This window comes from Erigeron canadensis, chromosome 1, assembly GCF_010389155.1.
Source record: "Erigeron canadensis isolate Cc75 chromosome 1, C_canadensis_v1, whole genome shotgun sequence".
Classification (NCBI taxonomy): Eukaryota; Viridiplantae; Streptophyta; class Magnoliopsida; order Asterales; family Asteraceae; genus Erigeron; species Erigeron canadensis.
In genome coordinates, this window is record NC_057761.1 from 38,647,579 (window position 1) to 38,663,906 (window position 16,328).

The following is a 16,328-nucleotide window of genomic DNA, read 5'->3' on the forward strand; positions in this document are numbered from 1 at the left end:
TAGTTTTTAAGAGTTAAGAATGTATATTATAAATAATTTCATTACGGGTATTATAGGTATATTATATGAAAATATTTAAACTAATGAATAAAAAATAAAGATATTTAGGTACATTAGAGTTTATACTGCTTTATAAAACTAATTCATCCCCTTCCGTTTTCAACTCTCTATATTTAAATTACCCAAAATGTCCATTTTTTTTAAAAAAAGTTTTCTTTTTATAATAAACACGTATAACTAAAATAACCTTGATGAAATAATATATTGTATTTATTTCTTAATTTTTAAAATAATTACACCGTCTTATTTTACATCAATTATTTTTGTAATTATATCGCCGCCGTTGTTACTACCATCATTATTGTATGGCGTAGACATCCATTTAATCCATTTATACACAATGTTGTTGAAGGAATTAAAATTATGAAATTTTAACATCCATTTAATATTTAGTTTGTAGGATTCAATATAATATAGATTGTAGTCCATGACATTATCATGTTTGGTTTGTAACTTCATCGAAAAAAATAAAACTAGAATGTACGCCATGTCAAATGAAGAAGTTATTAAATTCTACAAACATATAGACTACATGTCCTAAACAAACTATGTACAATTACAACTTATCAGTCTTTTTAGTGAGCTTTCCCCGAAATAATCAAATTTAATGGTTGATAATTAATGGATCGGTCAAATTAGACTAATCGTGCAACGAAACTAGCAAGGAAGGAACCATAAATTTTACTCTAAAGTCTAAACGCACTAAACCCACTTAATCTGATGGATCATTTTTACAATGTAAACACATTGACCGTGCTGGAAATGCACTAAACCTAATGGATCATTTTTACGATTAACGTTATCTTTACTACGTTATAAAGTATTTGTTCTTTTCAACTTTTTTAATTAAGTAATTGATAAATTCAAAATATCTCTTTTTTTTTTTCGTCCTCTAATTTAAATATATTCAACTAAGATACCTATAATACTCTTAATGAAATTATATACAACATACGTCCTTCGACTTTTAAAATAACTATACGACTCTCTTTTACACTAATCACCTTTGCATTAATTCTCACACCGCTACCACCATCGCAACCACCCCACCACCCGTTGCCGCCGTCGCCACATCGTTGCATCGCACAAACATTTGTCTAGTATAAAACTAATTATCTTCCTCTATTTTCAACTTTCAATTTTCAGTATTTAAAATACCTAAATTACCCTTCTTTTTTATTTTTAATTAAATATCTCAATCTAATATACTTATAATAAAAAGAGTAAATGGGTGGGAATCCTCTGGTCCCATGTACCATTTTGGTACCCAGAGCGCACACCGCATAGAACTCATGTCCGGTAAGTCACCATCCTCACACATGAGATTACAAGATATAGTTTCTCCACTTGCTTTTGGTAAGTTTCGAACCTATGACCTCTAACCTTCATCTGTGGACCCATGTGATCACTTAAACTTATTTACGACATACATACCCCAACCTTTAAAATAACAACATTACCCAAATTACATCAATTACTTTTACATCAATAACACGTCGTCACTGTCCCTACTGCCGCCACCCATCACCTCCATCGCTACCCACCATTATCATTGTTGCATTGCGCGGGTACCCGTCAAGAAGTTATATAAATGTATCATGCATACCGACCCTCATACTAAACTCTAAAGACACACTCATAACGAAATGGTTATTAAAAGTGAAGATTTCTCCGTTAAGTTAATAAGGAGTGAAGTCGTGACACCAAAACAACCATGGCATAATGATCACTGGCTACCATTTACCAACCTAGACTTGCTGGTGCCACCAATAGATGTGGGTTCTTTCTTTTGTTACAAAAAATCAAATGATCAGCCAACGGACTATGCCACCGCCATGGTTGATGCCATCAAGATTTCATTATCTCAAGCACTATCCGTGTTCTATCCGCTTGCCGGAGAGATTGTTTACAACACCGCTGGTGAGCCCGAGATTCATTGCAACAACAAAGGTATCGAGTTTATCGAAGCTGTAGCTAGCGCTGAGCTCCGAGAACTTAACTTTTACAATCCTGATGAGAGCATTGAGGGGAAGCTAATGCCCAAGAGGCACCATGGGGTGCTTGCTATTCAGGTTTAACAATTTAAATTTATTTGTTACTTTTATATGCACGCAGTGCCGTCCCTGAGAATTTACAGACCTCAGACGAGCCAGAAAAAAGACCCCTAAGTTAGACTTTATATTACTAATTTTATTGAAGTTATTAAGTTGTCGAGTATGAATTTATAAAGGTTCTACCTACATAAACTATTTTTATAAAATGATGAAAAAGTTATAGTATATTAATAAACATAACAAAAGTTATTCTCAATGACATGCGAAAAAATTTAAAAATAATATTAAAAAAGAGATTTAGTAGAATCCATATTTCATCACTTTGTAGTTTTATGAGGATTATTAAGATAATCTTTAAAAATATATATCATTTTACAAGTTATATTTAATGGAACAAAAAAATATTACAGTTCAATACATTCATTATATAAGTTGGATATACTTATACACTCTATACATTAAATCAAAAGATGTAATAGCATTTTATATTGTTACTTTATTAAAGAGTAGTCTAAGTCTACAAGGATATTAGAATAACTTGTGACTACATTCCAAGAATGAAATATATAACTTTTTTCATCCGTAAAAAGGTGTGTAAGTGGGTTTTTTTATGTAAGTTAAATTATATGGTTTAGTTTTTGGTTAAGTGTTATAATTTGTAATGAGCTAAGTTAATTACATATATATTATTATATATACAAAAAAAAAATCGAGCCCCCTAAAAAATCGAGCCTCGGCCCGTCGTCCACTTTGTCCACCTCTATAACCCGCCTTATATGCACGCACGATAGTGAACTACGTAATACTCCGTAAGTATTTTTATTTACTTTCACCTTGTTTACTATGTTTCAACTAAAAAGGTCCTGTTTTAACTACTATTCAACTCATCTTTAGCCTTGAATAGTTCTATTTGTGTCGTATAATATAATATTTTCTATAAAATACAAGAATCCAAATATAAATTTAATCAATCAAAAATTTTAAATTTATTTAATTACATGGATATAATTTCATCGTATCATATAACATTCATATAACATGACAAAGATGATATATACAGTATAGAGTTTATTACACACGTCCTTATAAATTAAAGGTTTCATTCATATTTTTTATAATTTACGGTTTTAATCTCGAAATCCATCAATAATTTTGGTCCCAATACGTACTTTTTGACCAAAAATGTTGGTTTTTTATCAAAATTGTTAGCCTTTTGTAACAAAGTGTGAACAAAAAGTCAAATCAGGAGTTAAAAATGTAACTTATGAAAAATAAGGGTGAAACTTACAAGTGTTAACAAATAAAGACGATTTTTGTTATAATTAACTCTCAAATTTAAAGAGAAATATTTTTCAAATGCAATTTAATGATATCTTTATCTCTAGCTATATTTAATAAAGTACGATTGTTATGACATCATTTTTCTTTATTAATAAAAATAGTTTATTTGCCTTTATCTTCTTTCTTAAAGTTTAGTTATTTCTTATTTAACTTATCTGTGATGTCACTAACACTTTTTTCTTCATAAAGTTTATTTCATTTTTGATTTTGTTATTTATAATGTCATTTGTTTTTAAAAATGTTATAATTTTCTTTTGAAAACGTTAATAATTTATATATGGTTTTTTAAATTTCCACCATCAAAATAATTGTAATAACAAATTTTAAATTATCTTCATGTTATGCGGGTTAATAAGTTAATTATATTTATTTGAAACATAAAGTATACTATTTCGCGGTTATGAGTATTATAGTTACGTTTGTTTATGCACGTACACTAAGTATGTTTGATTAAAAAAAACTTGAAGGTAATGCATTTTGTTTATTAAAACTAGAAAATGTTTTAGTAATTATCATATAGATATTTGAGAATACACTCAATCTCGTCACAACTTCAGTGACCAAGATTTGTTTTTATGAAACTTTTATTAATATGTCCGAGTTGAACCCGAGTTAATTAGCTAGTTATATATATGTATTGGTTTGGTTATTAACTAGTTAGTTTACGGATACTTTCTCCTTTCTAATAAGTTATTAAGTCTTGTCTAAAATTTTCTTATATGCAACAAATACATCAATATTATGTTGTTACACCTTTTGCAAAAGTTTGGTTTATTTTTCATTTATGTAATTATGCTTTCGAGCATAAAATATATTTCAGGTTACTATGTTAAAATGCGGTGGGGTGGTGATAGCAAGCATGTTTGATCACCGAGTAGCAGATGGTTATTCAGCCAACATGTTCATCTCGTCGTGGGCTGATATGACTCGATCTCAACAACCAACTCTGTTGCCCTCCTTTCGACGTTCCATACTCAATGCTAGGCGCCCGACCACCTACTCAGCTTCAGTCACCAATGTGTTTCTTCCCATATCTGATATCCCATCACTCACTACAATTGATCCTCAAAATGAACTTGTTGTAGACCAAACCGCATTTACTAGTAGAACATACTACATAGAGGGTGACCAACTTAAGAGACTCCAAACATTGGCTAGCGAAAATGGATGCCGAAGATCTAAACTTGAGTCGTTTACCTCCTTTTTATGGAAGATTAGTGCTTCGTTTATAGAGGATTCGGGCTATCTTGAACATTTGTGCTACGTTGCGGTTGCAGTGGATGGAAGGAGAAGGTTAAGTGATGGAGAAGGAGTTGAGAAAGAAAATCTAATGAATGCACATTTTGGTAATGTTTTATCCATCCCGTTTGGAGGGATCCAGTCAAAGGTAAACTCTGGGCCTGTTTCTTTTTTTTTTTCCATTAAGTGTTGAGTATATTAAATAAATGAATACATTAAGTATATCGGTATGTATTAAGTAAAAGATAAGTACTTGATGGTTATTTCCGTTTATTAAATCAGAAAAAAACATTAAATTTGATTGAATGACTAAGTTCTAAAGAAGAAATTAGGATAAAACAATAATATAGGAAAAAAAATATTACAAAGTAGTTAATATATCTGAAGTATTTTTAAAGTGCTGACATGACTCTGAATGAAAATCTTTGTATAGGATCTAATTGACATGACATTGAGTTCAGCCGCGAACAAGGTTCATGAGTTTTTGAAGTGTGCAGCTACCAAGGAACACTTCATGGATTTGATAGATTGGGTTGAGGATCAAAGGCCAAAACCATTGATATCTAGATCATTTGCCGGAATTGAGAAGGCATTCTCTATGATGGTGTCATCAGGACAAAGGTTTTCAATTATGGACAAGATGGATTTCGGGTGGGGGAAACTGGTTTTCGGATCATGTCATGTGCCAATGGCCAGAACAGATTGTTATGTCATGACCATGGCGAGTCCGGTCAACGAAAATGATTGGGTTGTGTATATGCATTTGCCCAGGAAGCATTTGAACTACATAGAGGCTCATGCAAGTCATTTGTTTAAACCTTTGACTGCTGATTACCTTAAAATTTAAGACTTATATATTCTCACTTCTCAGTACAAATAATGAAAAAGAATTCAGTATCTATATATGTCTGTTGAATTATTGTTTTGTAAAATTGGTACGGTTTCATAGTTATTTTGGACCCGGTAAGTTTATGCTATTGAGAAAAGAAATTACTATACTATATTTTAATTTTACATAGTAAAGCGTTTTAGTTTAATTTTACTGCAATAGTTGCAATTGTACGGGACATGAATAGTGAACATGATCATATTATATAAAAAATGTCTTCTATTAAAAATTTTATAACTTAAAATAAACTATAATATTATATAACTTACTCGTAATATTTTGGCAACGAGCAAATAGCTCAATGGCACAAGGTATCTCACATAAGTCTCTCAGTTATACAAGACCTATGTTCGAGTCTTGTTGAGGGAACAAAGTTTTATCCCAATTAAATGTTGTGCCCTTAGGCAGTTCAATTGAGAGATTTTACTCCTACAAGGTATAGAGGGTGAGGGCTCTCTAATGCTGACCCGTTTAATACAATATAAGCTAAATAATACACACCTTTAAAAAAAAAAAAAAAAACCTTAACTTGTTAAAAAACTTCTTGGTCCAAATTTAATGTAACATCATTTGACTCCTAAAACAATCTGTTAATAATTACTATGGGTTATAAGATTGTAAACTAATTAATAAAAGGGTTAGTGGTCCGTACAATCAAGTGGTTACTCCCAAGTCCCAATCTTTAGAATTAAGTAGTTACCGTAGAATTAAGAAGATTGGGCAACATATATTCATCCATAATGTATGTCAATACACTGAATTTGTAGCACATTATACGTACACCAACTATATATATATATATACAGTAACTAGGCATTTGGGTCCACCCATACACGTTTCATATATAATTGGATCGGAGGGGTTAATTAACATAAGAGAAATTTAAGACGATTGATCGATGCCGTCATAAGGATAACTTAGATGCTTGCAGACTGTTTGAACTGCAGATTATTCCATATATATCTCCAACAGCAAGATGCCTATAGCATCCCTAACCGACTTGGCAACCGGTCATGTTAATCAATTATTAGTTCAATGCAAATCCTTTTTGGGCCGGATCGAGACACCTATTTATACATTTGTTATAAACTTACATGAATATATGATCGTCAAGAAAAAGTGTCATTCAGTGACAAAATTATGGGCAACATGTGTGCGTGGAGGTAAAATTCATATTATGACTATTTGTTATAATTATGATCGATATAACATTAATTCCACAAGCAAATACAGTAGTTGCCATCACGTACGCACTGACATCATCACAGACGTGATTTTCAATATAGTGGCAACACATATAGCTTTGGATGAATATATTGAATAAAATAGAAGGTTCCTTCTTTGGCAAATTTGATTTTTGGCATTTTTTACTTGTCTTAGCTGCTTAACCCTTGTTGTTACCCTGTTTTATTGATGATATGTACCTCTTGTTCTGTTTTTTGACCTTTTTTCCTTGTCCTTGCTGCTTGCCCTCTTCGTTGTTTCACTGTTTATTGATGATATAACTCGAATTTGTTCTTATGTGAATTTTGTTTAACTTAAAGATATAGTTACGTTATAAACATGTACTCATATTATTTTGTATTGTTATATCACCAACTATATAACATATGTTCTTAAGCATTTCCATGCACACACTCTGTCTTATACTAGTACATATATACAAACACACACATATTTAGTTGTATCTCTACATCTCTTTAATGGATGTTAAAGTAAAGGTGATAAAAACGGAAGTTGTGACACCAAATCCACCATGTCATGAGCACTGGCTGCCTTTTACAAACTTGGATTTGTTGGTGCCACCAATTGATACGGGTTCGTTTTTATACTACAAGAAACCATTCAAGCATGTACATGTTGCAAAAATGATAAGTGACCTCAAGACTTCTTTATCTCGAGCACTAGGCTTGTACTACCCGCTTGCCGGGCAAATTAAGGCCAACATGGGCAGTGAACTTGGGATTTACTGCAACAACAGAGGCGTCGTCTTTATAGAAGCCATTGCTGACATTGAGCTACGAGAACTCAACTTCTATGAGCCCGATAAGAACGCCGGAGGTAAACTAATGCCTGAAAGGCGTCGTGGGGTGCTTGCCGTTCAGGTTAACAATTTGAATCATGTACTCTGTTTATTTTGACTTACCAAATTTAATTTCATTGCATAGTTTCTTTTAAAGACAAATTTGAGCTCAGCTACATGCCTATTTATATATCAAACTCTAATTTCAAAGGAAATACATTTGGGAAAAACCCATGTGTCCATACCGGAGAGCATTATTTGCTCACACCCAGTTGAATTAGAAGAAACCCATTTAAATGGGAAAACCTCTTTGTGACCAAATGATCCTTAGGTCTTATCAAGACCACCAATGTCCAACTGTGTTATAGCTTAAGGACTCATTGCACAGTTAAACTCTTATTTACCTATATAAGCTTCAAGTATTGAAAATAATACGACTAATTAAGTACTCTGTATTACCTAGGCAATTGCATACTTGAAGCCACCTTTTGAGTATGGCTAAATTACATAAAATTGCTACTATAATATGAATTTCCTATTCTGTAATAATTTCTGTAATAATTTCAATTACGATCCTTTTTTTGAAGGTCACCATGTTGAAATGCGGGGGAATGGTGTTAGCATGCTTGTATGATCACCGAGTAGTAGATGGCTATTCGGTCAACTTGTTCACCCATTCATGGGCAAATATGACTACTCTATCCCGGCCACCAACTCTAATCCCAAATTTTCGTCGTTCAGACCTCAATGCCAGGCGTCCGCGGACCTACACACCTTATGTGGCCAACATGTATATTCCTTTGTCGAATCTCAGATTACCTCAAACCAATTCTAGAAGTCCATATCAAGACGCGCTTAAAAATCAAATATACTATATAAAAGGTGACCAAATCAAGAGTCTTCAGGGTTTGGCTAGTGAGAATGGATGTCCAAGGTCTCAAATGGAGTCGGTTGTGTCTTTCTTATGGAAGATTACTGCTTCGTTCTTGGAGGATTCGGGCCATCTTGGTTATATGTGCAACCTCATAATTCCAATGGATGGAAGAAGGTGGTTAAGTGACGGTGAAGGAATTGAGAAGGAGAAACAAATCGGTGCCCGTTGCGGTAATGTTTTTTCTATGCCTTTCATTGGGATCCAATCAAAGGTATGTACTTCAAACTATTCCATCAATTTTATTGCTAAACATTTCATAACATTAGGACAAGATTTTATACTTGAGTGGTTAAACAGCTTAAAAAAGGTGGAGTAAGTATAACAATGTAAAAACTGGTTACTAATTAGCTTGTTTAAACTTAAATATCGATAGTTCATACACTCTTAAACATGGTTATAAGTGTTCCTTACAATGAGTATGGAAACTTATCACGCAGGATCTCAAGGACATGCCATTGAGTAAATTGGCAAACGAGGTACACGAGTTGCTAGAGAGTGTATCCACCAAAGAACACTTCAAAGGATTGATAGATTGGGTTGAGGATCAAAGACCGAAAACTTTAATATCACGACCACTAGCTGAAAACGAGAAGGGAGCCTCAATCATGGTGACATCGGGAGTAAAGTTTTTGCTTAAGGGTAACAAGGATTTTGGAATGGGAAAACCAGCGTTTGTGTCATGCTATGTCCCGTCGGCCAGATGGGACTGGCATGTCATGTTATTACCCAGTCCTGTCAATGAGAACGACTGGATTGTCTACATGCATTTGCCGAAGAAGCATTTGAACTACATTGAAGCACATGCTAGTCATCTGTTTAAGCCCTTGACTGCTCCCTACCTTAACTTGGTTTTAAACCATTGTGTTGCAAGGATGTGATGATATGTAAACATCTTAATTAGCATGTAACATTAATTACTTATAAGAGTAATCTATATTGTTAACGAAGAATCAATCAATTTTCTCAAGACTAAAAAGTGTTTTAACTTTAATAATTAAAATAACTAGTATCATTGAGGAAATTGTTTTTCAAGACATCACACTCTCCTCAATAATTTTTACTTTGACCGTTGAGGTCTCGAACATTTTTATGATTCATCTTGTGCAACTAAATATTACTCATTAAAGGCATCAAAGTTGGTAGCGATAAATATGTCCATTTCCCATCTTTAATTAGATCGCCGATGATGCACTCGTCATGAAAGAAGGGTGATAATTTGTACATCTTATTTTTTTTATCCGTGAACTGCTAAACATACCTTTAAGTAATATAATAGTATATAGGTTTTAGGTAAAATAAAACAAGAATTAAAATAAAATAAATAAAACAAACGGTTTTTCTTCACTGAAGATCACCGTGCATCGTGAATCAACTGTTTCGTGAATCTTCGTGCATCAATTTAATCATGATTTAAAGGTCAAAATCTTGTCTTATTTATTTTACTATAGTATTTGTTTTACAATATCTAATTGTATGTATTGTATATGAAGCATATTTATATATATTTTTTTTCTTTCTAAATTGATATTGACAATAAGACTAAGAGGAGTAGCCCGTTCTCCCTCTCTTTTTTCATGTGGAACGCCCGGGAACGCCCCCGGAATGCCCGCTCTCGGTCCCGGGGGGCGTTCCACCTTCTTAATTAACGTGCCCATTCAGATTTGGAACGTGAGGCTCCGGCGGTTCATTGTTTGTCTTCTTGCCTGCGCATGGGTATGTTTGGTGTGCCACTTGCCATATAAGTCCCTTAAATTGCGTGCCAAGCCTTTTTATATATTACGAGTATGTATCAATTTGATTAAAAAACTATCCACAATAATTTTTATACCCAAACCACATACATAAACAAGTCTTTTATTATGCACGTTGGATCATCAGACAACCCTGATTCCGAAGAAACACAACCTGAACATAGCTATACTTCACCGTCACAAAATCCCACAAGACGCAAGCATCGGAAGAAACAAACCGATGCGCCAAAAAAAAAAACCAAAATCAAATCCCTTGGAGAAAGAACGAAGAATTGGCTTTGTGTCAAGCTTGGGTAGCTATATCCGAAGACCCCAATTATGGTATATTTTTGTATGTTTAAATTTACATACATATTTATAAAAATTTATTGTTTGTCTAACTTTTTTTTTTTGTAGCCTTGTATCATAGACGAAAATTCTTTTGGCCCGGAGTTTTAGAAAAATATCACAGTATTTTAAATACTGTGTCCTATCGAAGTGTCGATTCGTTGACAGGGAAATGGTTCAAAATTCGAAATGCTGCTCAAGAATTTGATCGAATTTACAAAGAAGTGAGTGGTTCGAATTATCAAACTGATTCGTATGACGATAGAATAGTTGGTCTTGCTATCGAGAAATACGAGACAACGAATTTAAAAAATTTTGTATTTTTTGAAGAATGGCAGTTCTTGAGGACATCTTCCGTCTGAGAAGTAGTGAAAATTGGGGTTTGAATGGTAGTGATGGTGAGTGGAGTTCTAGTTCAACGGGTCAACAAGGCGAAGGGTCATCACGTGCGGAGCCGTCACGTAAGGGAAAATCTAAGGATGAAATAGCCGAAGAGATGCTTGAAATTAAAAGAGCGGAACTAGAAACAAATGAATTGAATTTCTTGGCTACAGACTTATCGCATCTCCCACCTGACCAAAGACATGTTTTGGAGGAAAGGAAACGAAAGATTCTTGCCAAATACGCCAACTAGTTGTTTTAATGTGATGTGTTTTTTATTTAATAAAGAGTAGTATCTTTTTTTTATTTAATAAAAAGTATAATGTTTTATATAATTTATTTATAAAACCAAAAAAAAATAAATAAATAAAATATGAAGTGGAATGCCCCTCATGATTGGGCTTGAACACATGTCAAGTATGAAATGGAGGAGAGGCATTCCCTTAATGCTCCACTCCTCCTAGTCTAATGAAAAATAAAAGAAATATTGGCACATACGTACTTAGAAAACTCGAAGGACTCAAAGTGTATAACCCTCTATTTCAAGTCCTAAACCATTTAACCCTACTGGACTGACACCTTTTAGCCGCCACTTTCTCAAAAACCCCCTCCCCGACCCATTTCCCGGCCAAAATGCAATCTCCAACCATCCCACTCCGCCGTTTCCTCACCGGACCCACCACCCTAAACCACCATAAAAAACAAACCCCACAACCCAAGAAACCTTTCTCCGTCAGCATGGCTCTTCGTGAAGACGCCCCATCACTCGCCGTCGTGGGTGTCACCGGCGCCGTGGGGCAAGAATTCTTATCCGTACTTTCCGACCGTTCATTTCCATATAAGTCAATAAAAATGCTCGCAAGTAAAAGATCAGCTGGCAAGAAATACACATTTGAAGGCAATGAATATGTGGTTGAAGAGTTGAATAAAGATAGTTTTAAAGATGTTGATATTGCTCTGTTTAGTGCTGGTGGGTCAATTAGTAAAGAATTTGGGCCGATTGCGGTTGCGAATGGGTCGGTTGTTGTCGATAATAGTTCTGCTTTTAGAATGGATGATGGGGTGCCTTTGGTTATCCCTGAAGTTAACCCGGATGCAATGAAACATATTCGGGTTGGAAACGGTAAAGGCGGGTTGATTGCGAACCCGAATTGTAGTACTATTATTTGTTTGATGGCTGCTACTCCTCTTCATAAGAGGGCTAAAGTGAGAATCTTTTTATTCATTTGTTTTAGTTTGTGATTTTGAGATAAATGTTGCAATGTGATTGACTTGTTCTGTTTAACCAAGTTCCTGTTTTTTTTATTACTGAATCTGTTGGGCTAAAGTTACATTCTTTTTTTTACACATTTGTTTTACTTTGTGATATTGAGATAAATTTCGCAATGTGATTGACTTGTTTGTTTAACCAAGTTTCTGTTTTTTAATCATTGAATGTGTTGGGTTGAATTGTTACTCGTAAAGTCGTATTTGCAACCGTGTTATAACTAGATATCGATATGTGTTATAATTTGTTTTCAACGGGTTGATATAAAGTTGAAATAAGAATGCATAAGCAGATAACAGATTGACTAGATTGGTAAAGATATGGGACATTTGGCTGTATAAATTAGGCATTTTTCTTTTATTTAAGGATTAGACAAGATTAGTTTGTAAGTTTTTTGATGTGTGAATATTGTAGGTGTTGAGAATGGTGGTTAGCACATATCAGGCAGCTAGTGGTGCTGGTGCTGCAGCTATGGAAGAGCTTGAACTGCAGACTCGTGAGGTTTTGAATTTTTGATTTTACTCATGTTATGCTATAATTAAGACGTGTAAGAAGTTTGTTGAGTTTGATAGTTTTGTTTTCTTTAATGAAATGAAGGTTCTTGAAGGGAAACGGCCGACTTGTCAAATCTTTAAACAACAGGTTCTGTCTTTGGCTTATTGTAAAGTTACCAATGAATTATGTTGGGAATGTTGAACTAATTTTGTGCTTAAAATGCAGTATGCTTTTAATTTGTTTTCACACAATGCACCAGTGCTTCCAAATGGATATAATGAGGAAGAAATGAAGTTAGTCAAAGAAACTAGGAAGATATGGGTAAGTCTTGTTATGTATATTGTTTTTTATTTTATATTTTGCTTACAAGAGGCTAACTGTGTTATTTGAATTCTCTTTACACTTTAGAATGATAAGGATGTCAAAGTGACTGCAACATGCATACGAGTTCCTGTAATGCGTGCACATGCTGAGAGTGTGAACTTACAGTTTGAAAGCCCTCTTGATGAGGTATCCTTATCACAACATAGAAAGTATTTGTTGTCTTTAAGGTCATAATTGAAAATGCTGAGTTACTTGTGTTTTTTTTTATAAATATTCAGAATGAAGCCAGGGAGATTTTGAGAAAAGCACCTGGTGTTGTTGTAATTGATGATCGAGCTAACAATCACTTCCCGACTCCTTTGGAAGTTTCAAACAAAGATGATGTGGCAGTTGGCAGAATCCGTCAGGATGAGTCTCAAGATGGAAACCATGGGTATCTAACTCTTGAATAATCATCAGGATGATATTTTAGTATTTATGTTTGACACATTATTGATTTTTTTTTCTTTTATTCAGACTGGATATCTTTGTTTGCGGAGACCAAATACGCAAGGGAGCTGCTCTGAATGCTGTCCAGATTGCAGAGATGTTGCTGTAACTCAAGATGTTACATTTAGCCAGGTTTGATTTTTGGTATAAGAGTACATTGTGAATCAAAATGCCATTGAGATGGTTTAATTTAAGCAAATGACAAGAGATCATAAGTATTGAGCCATTGAGCTCAAAGTGGTTAGCATCTTCATCTAGGACCAAGACTGTCTCATGGAGTCCATTTTTCATCCCCTTACTAAGTACTAAGTAATGAGGTCAAAGTGGTCATCATATTCATATAGAACAATGACTCTCTCATGGAGTCTTATTGACTTATCTATATCTCCCTTAATCTTATCTCCAGATATTACGAGTAATCTGGTAATCAGGTTTATGCCTGGATGAATTGCTAGTCCATGACTCCTAAGTAAATATATATTTTAGTAACTGTGTTTCGATAGTTGACTGGTGAATTGTTTTTTTACGTACTTCATATATTTTACATATATACTCTCTAATAATCATGACTATTACGAGTCAAGTCATGAGTCAAAATTTAGGAAAATGAGTCATACCACGAGTAACTATGTCCTTGGACACTCCATCTAAATATGTCATTATGTGGCAGAATAATGCATAAAATGCCGGAAATGGTGCATCCCACACATATCATTGATTTTTTCATGCTAAAGAAAGTACTTTTTGGCTGACTTTTGCCAGGTCCAGAACGTAACATGACCTTAACACGCATAATCTTCTATTTTCTATTTTCTTTGTTTTCAAGGTTATCATAATATGGTCATTGTGATCCCTGAATCCATTGAACTATAATACTATATTTTACACTTTTTCTATCCACAGTCACACATCAGTGTTCATATTCTGGTCTCCTTTAGGTTGTAATATTGTATCTCTTGATATTCAAGCATACCACCAATAGTTTTTGGATTAACTTGGAATATTTACTTTTGGAGAAATATTCCTTGCACTTAGAAATCATAAATTATGATTGGTTTTTGACCATTGGTTGAGAATTTGTCTACATGGGTCTCAAAACTTAAGGTGGTGTTTGCACCAAATGGCTTTTCACCTAGCAATATATGTCGAGCATCAGCCTTTGGGCCATCTACCAAAAGTTTGTGTATTCAAGTCTCACTTGAGACAATTGGTGTAAATAATTTGGATGGTTGCAAGTTTGTGATATTTGGGCTAATTTCTATCATAGTTATGACTAATTATCATAGTTATGACTAATTATCTTAGAGGTGAAATATATAGCGATTGTTGGTAACCGATGTATAACACTAGGGGTTAAGTAATCATTTTGTTGCTTATACACAGCCTGCTGATATTTCATTTAACTTTGTTGCTTTGTGCCGGCGCTTGTTGAATGTAGTCAATAATGTTTTATTTCTTTCAAATTTCAGGTAACTCAAGATGAAAGAACAAATGGTTTGAAGGAGAAACAAACTCAATTTTGATTTGACGACATATACATTCTTTTGAAAGCTTAGCGATTGTATATGTTGTGATTGCTTGCGTTTGTACAATCTTCTTGATCCCAATAGCGAACATGCTGCGTTTACTTTTATCACAGTTTTGATGGTAGATTTGGGTTAGTCATGTAGTTAGGTTGAGAGCTCTATTGTGGATTCGTGTTAAATAAAGGGTGTCAAAACGATATTGTTTGTAAACCTGTTATGTTTCAGAATTCTGCATTTCTTGTATGAAAAGGATGATGGCTTTGTATCTTATGTTCTGGTATTTCATTTCAGTTGCACTTGAACGTTAATTTGCATGACAGGAGGGCTTGTGTAGCTTAGTATGCATTGAGGAGACTGATAATGTCATAACTAGCCAATTTCTTGGCTTATGACTGGAGTTTTACTCTACTAGGAAAAAAGACTGGTTTGTTGATTAGTTTCCTACAACGCATTTTCCTTTTCGAGATCTGTGGTAACTAAACTTGATAAATAAATTGCCATCACCACTTTGGTGGGGTGGTGGAGGTTTTGTCTTCTTAGAGAAAAGACCAAAGTTTAAATCTTGGCAATGGTGTTTTTTTGTGTTTTTAAATAAAGTAGTAGTAGCAGTAGTATAAAATTTGCTGTTTGAATAAATTCAGCTTTCTATTAATTAGGAGTGGTAAAAGCAATTGGTTTATTACAAACCATGATGATATAAGTTATAATTTCATGGTCAAATACTCAAATCTAACAACCTTAGAATTGAAATTGATCAAATCTAATTTTTCATATTTTGCTTTTTATTAGAGGTTTGTGAGTTTGTCCCATCTTTAACATAGGTGCAATGACAAAAGTCTTTTTTTAGATTTTCAACTCGTCATCTGTTAAAATGTTATCTATTCTAATGAAAAACTTTTTCTAATGGATTTTTTTTCCCATTAACTTAATGATGTAAATCTTTTTTAAAGACTTTTTCTTCCTAAAAATTTCATTTACCTCTCATTTTTTTTTATTAAAATAATTAATGTTTTTAACTATATGTCTAAAGATAGACATGAAAGAAAGATCAAGCCATGTGTGACACGGTAGATATAATGAAAGTGAATTAGCTGAAAACATGTGTTATATAATATTGTAATGTATATGGTAGGCCTATTTTTAGGCATATGAATTATGTATATATGTCATTATCTTTACGTATGAAATATGATTAATGTGTCTAATTTGTATGCCTAAAGATAAGCAT

At 33.6% G+C, this 16,328-nt stretch overlaps 3 protein-coding genes across 3 annotated transcripts; all 3 read left to right on the forward strand.

Annotated features, from left to right (window-relative positions):
• The first annotated feature begins 1,701 nt into the window (after positions 1-1,701).
• LOC122598012 (coniferyl alcohol acyltransferase-like) lies at positions 1,702-5,541 on the forward strand. Its single transcript, XM_043770941.1, has 3 exons — positions 1,702-2,132; positions 4,276-4,842; positions 5,128-5,541. Exons 1-3 carry the CDS (start codon positions 1,707-1,709, stop codon positions 5,539-5,541), a joined length of 1,407 nt encoding a protein of 468 aa, XP_043626876.1. The 5' UTR covers positions 1,702-1,706.
• Positions 5,542-7,286: 1,745 nt separating this feature from the next.
• Positions 7,287-9,467, forward strand: LOC122596988 (coniferyl alcohol acyltransferase-like). The gene is made up of 3 exons (XM_043769630.1): positions 7,287-7,688; positions 8,194-8,751; positions 8,978-9,467. The coding sequence occupies exons 1-3, from the start codon at positions 7,287-7,289 to the stop codon at positions 9,416-9,418; spliced, it is 1,401 nt and encodes a 466-aa protein (XP_043625565.1). The 3' UTR covers positions 9,419-9,467.
• Positions 9,468-11,549: 2,082 nt separating this feature from the next.
• LOC122603081 (aspartate-semialdehyde dehydrogenase) lies at positions 11,550-15,370 on the forward strand. The gene is made up of 8 exons (XM_043775694.1): positions 11,550-12,205; positions 12,681-12,767; positions 12,864-12,908; positions 12,987-13,082; positions 13,170-13,271; positions 13,364-13,518; positions 13,602-13,706; positions 15,044-15,370. Exons 1-7 carry the CDS (start codon positions 11,633-11,635, stop codon positions 13,681-13,683), a joined length of 1,140 nt encoding a protein of 379 aa, XP_043631629.1. The 5' UTR covers positions 11,550-11,632; the 3' UTR covers positions 13,684-13,706; positions 15,044-15,370.
• The last annotated feature ends 958 nt before the right edge of the window (positions 15,371-16,328 follow it).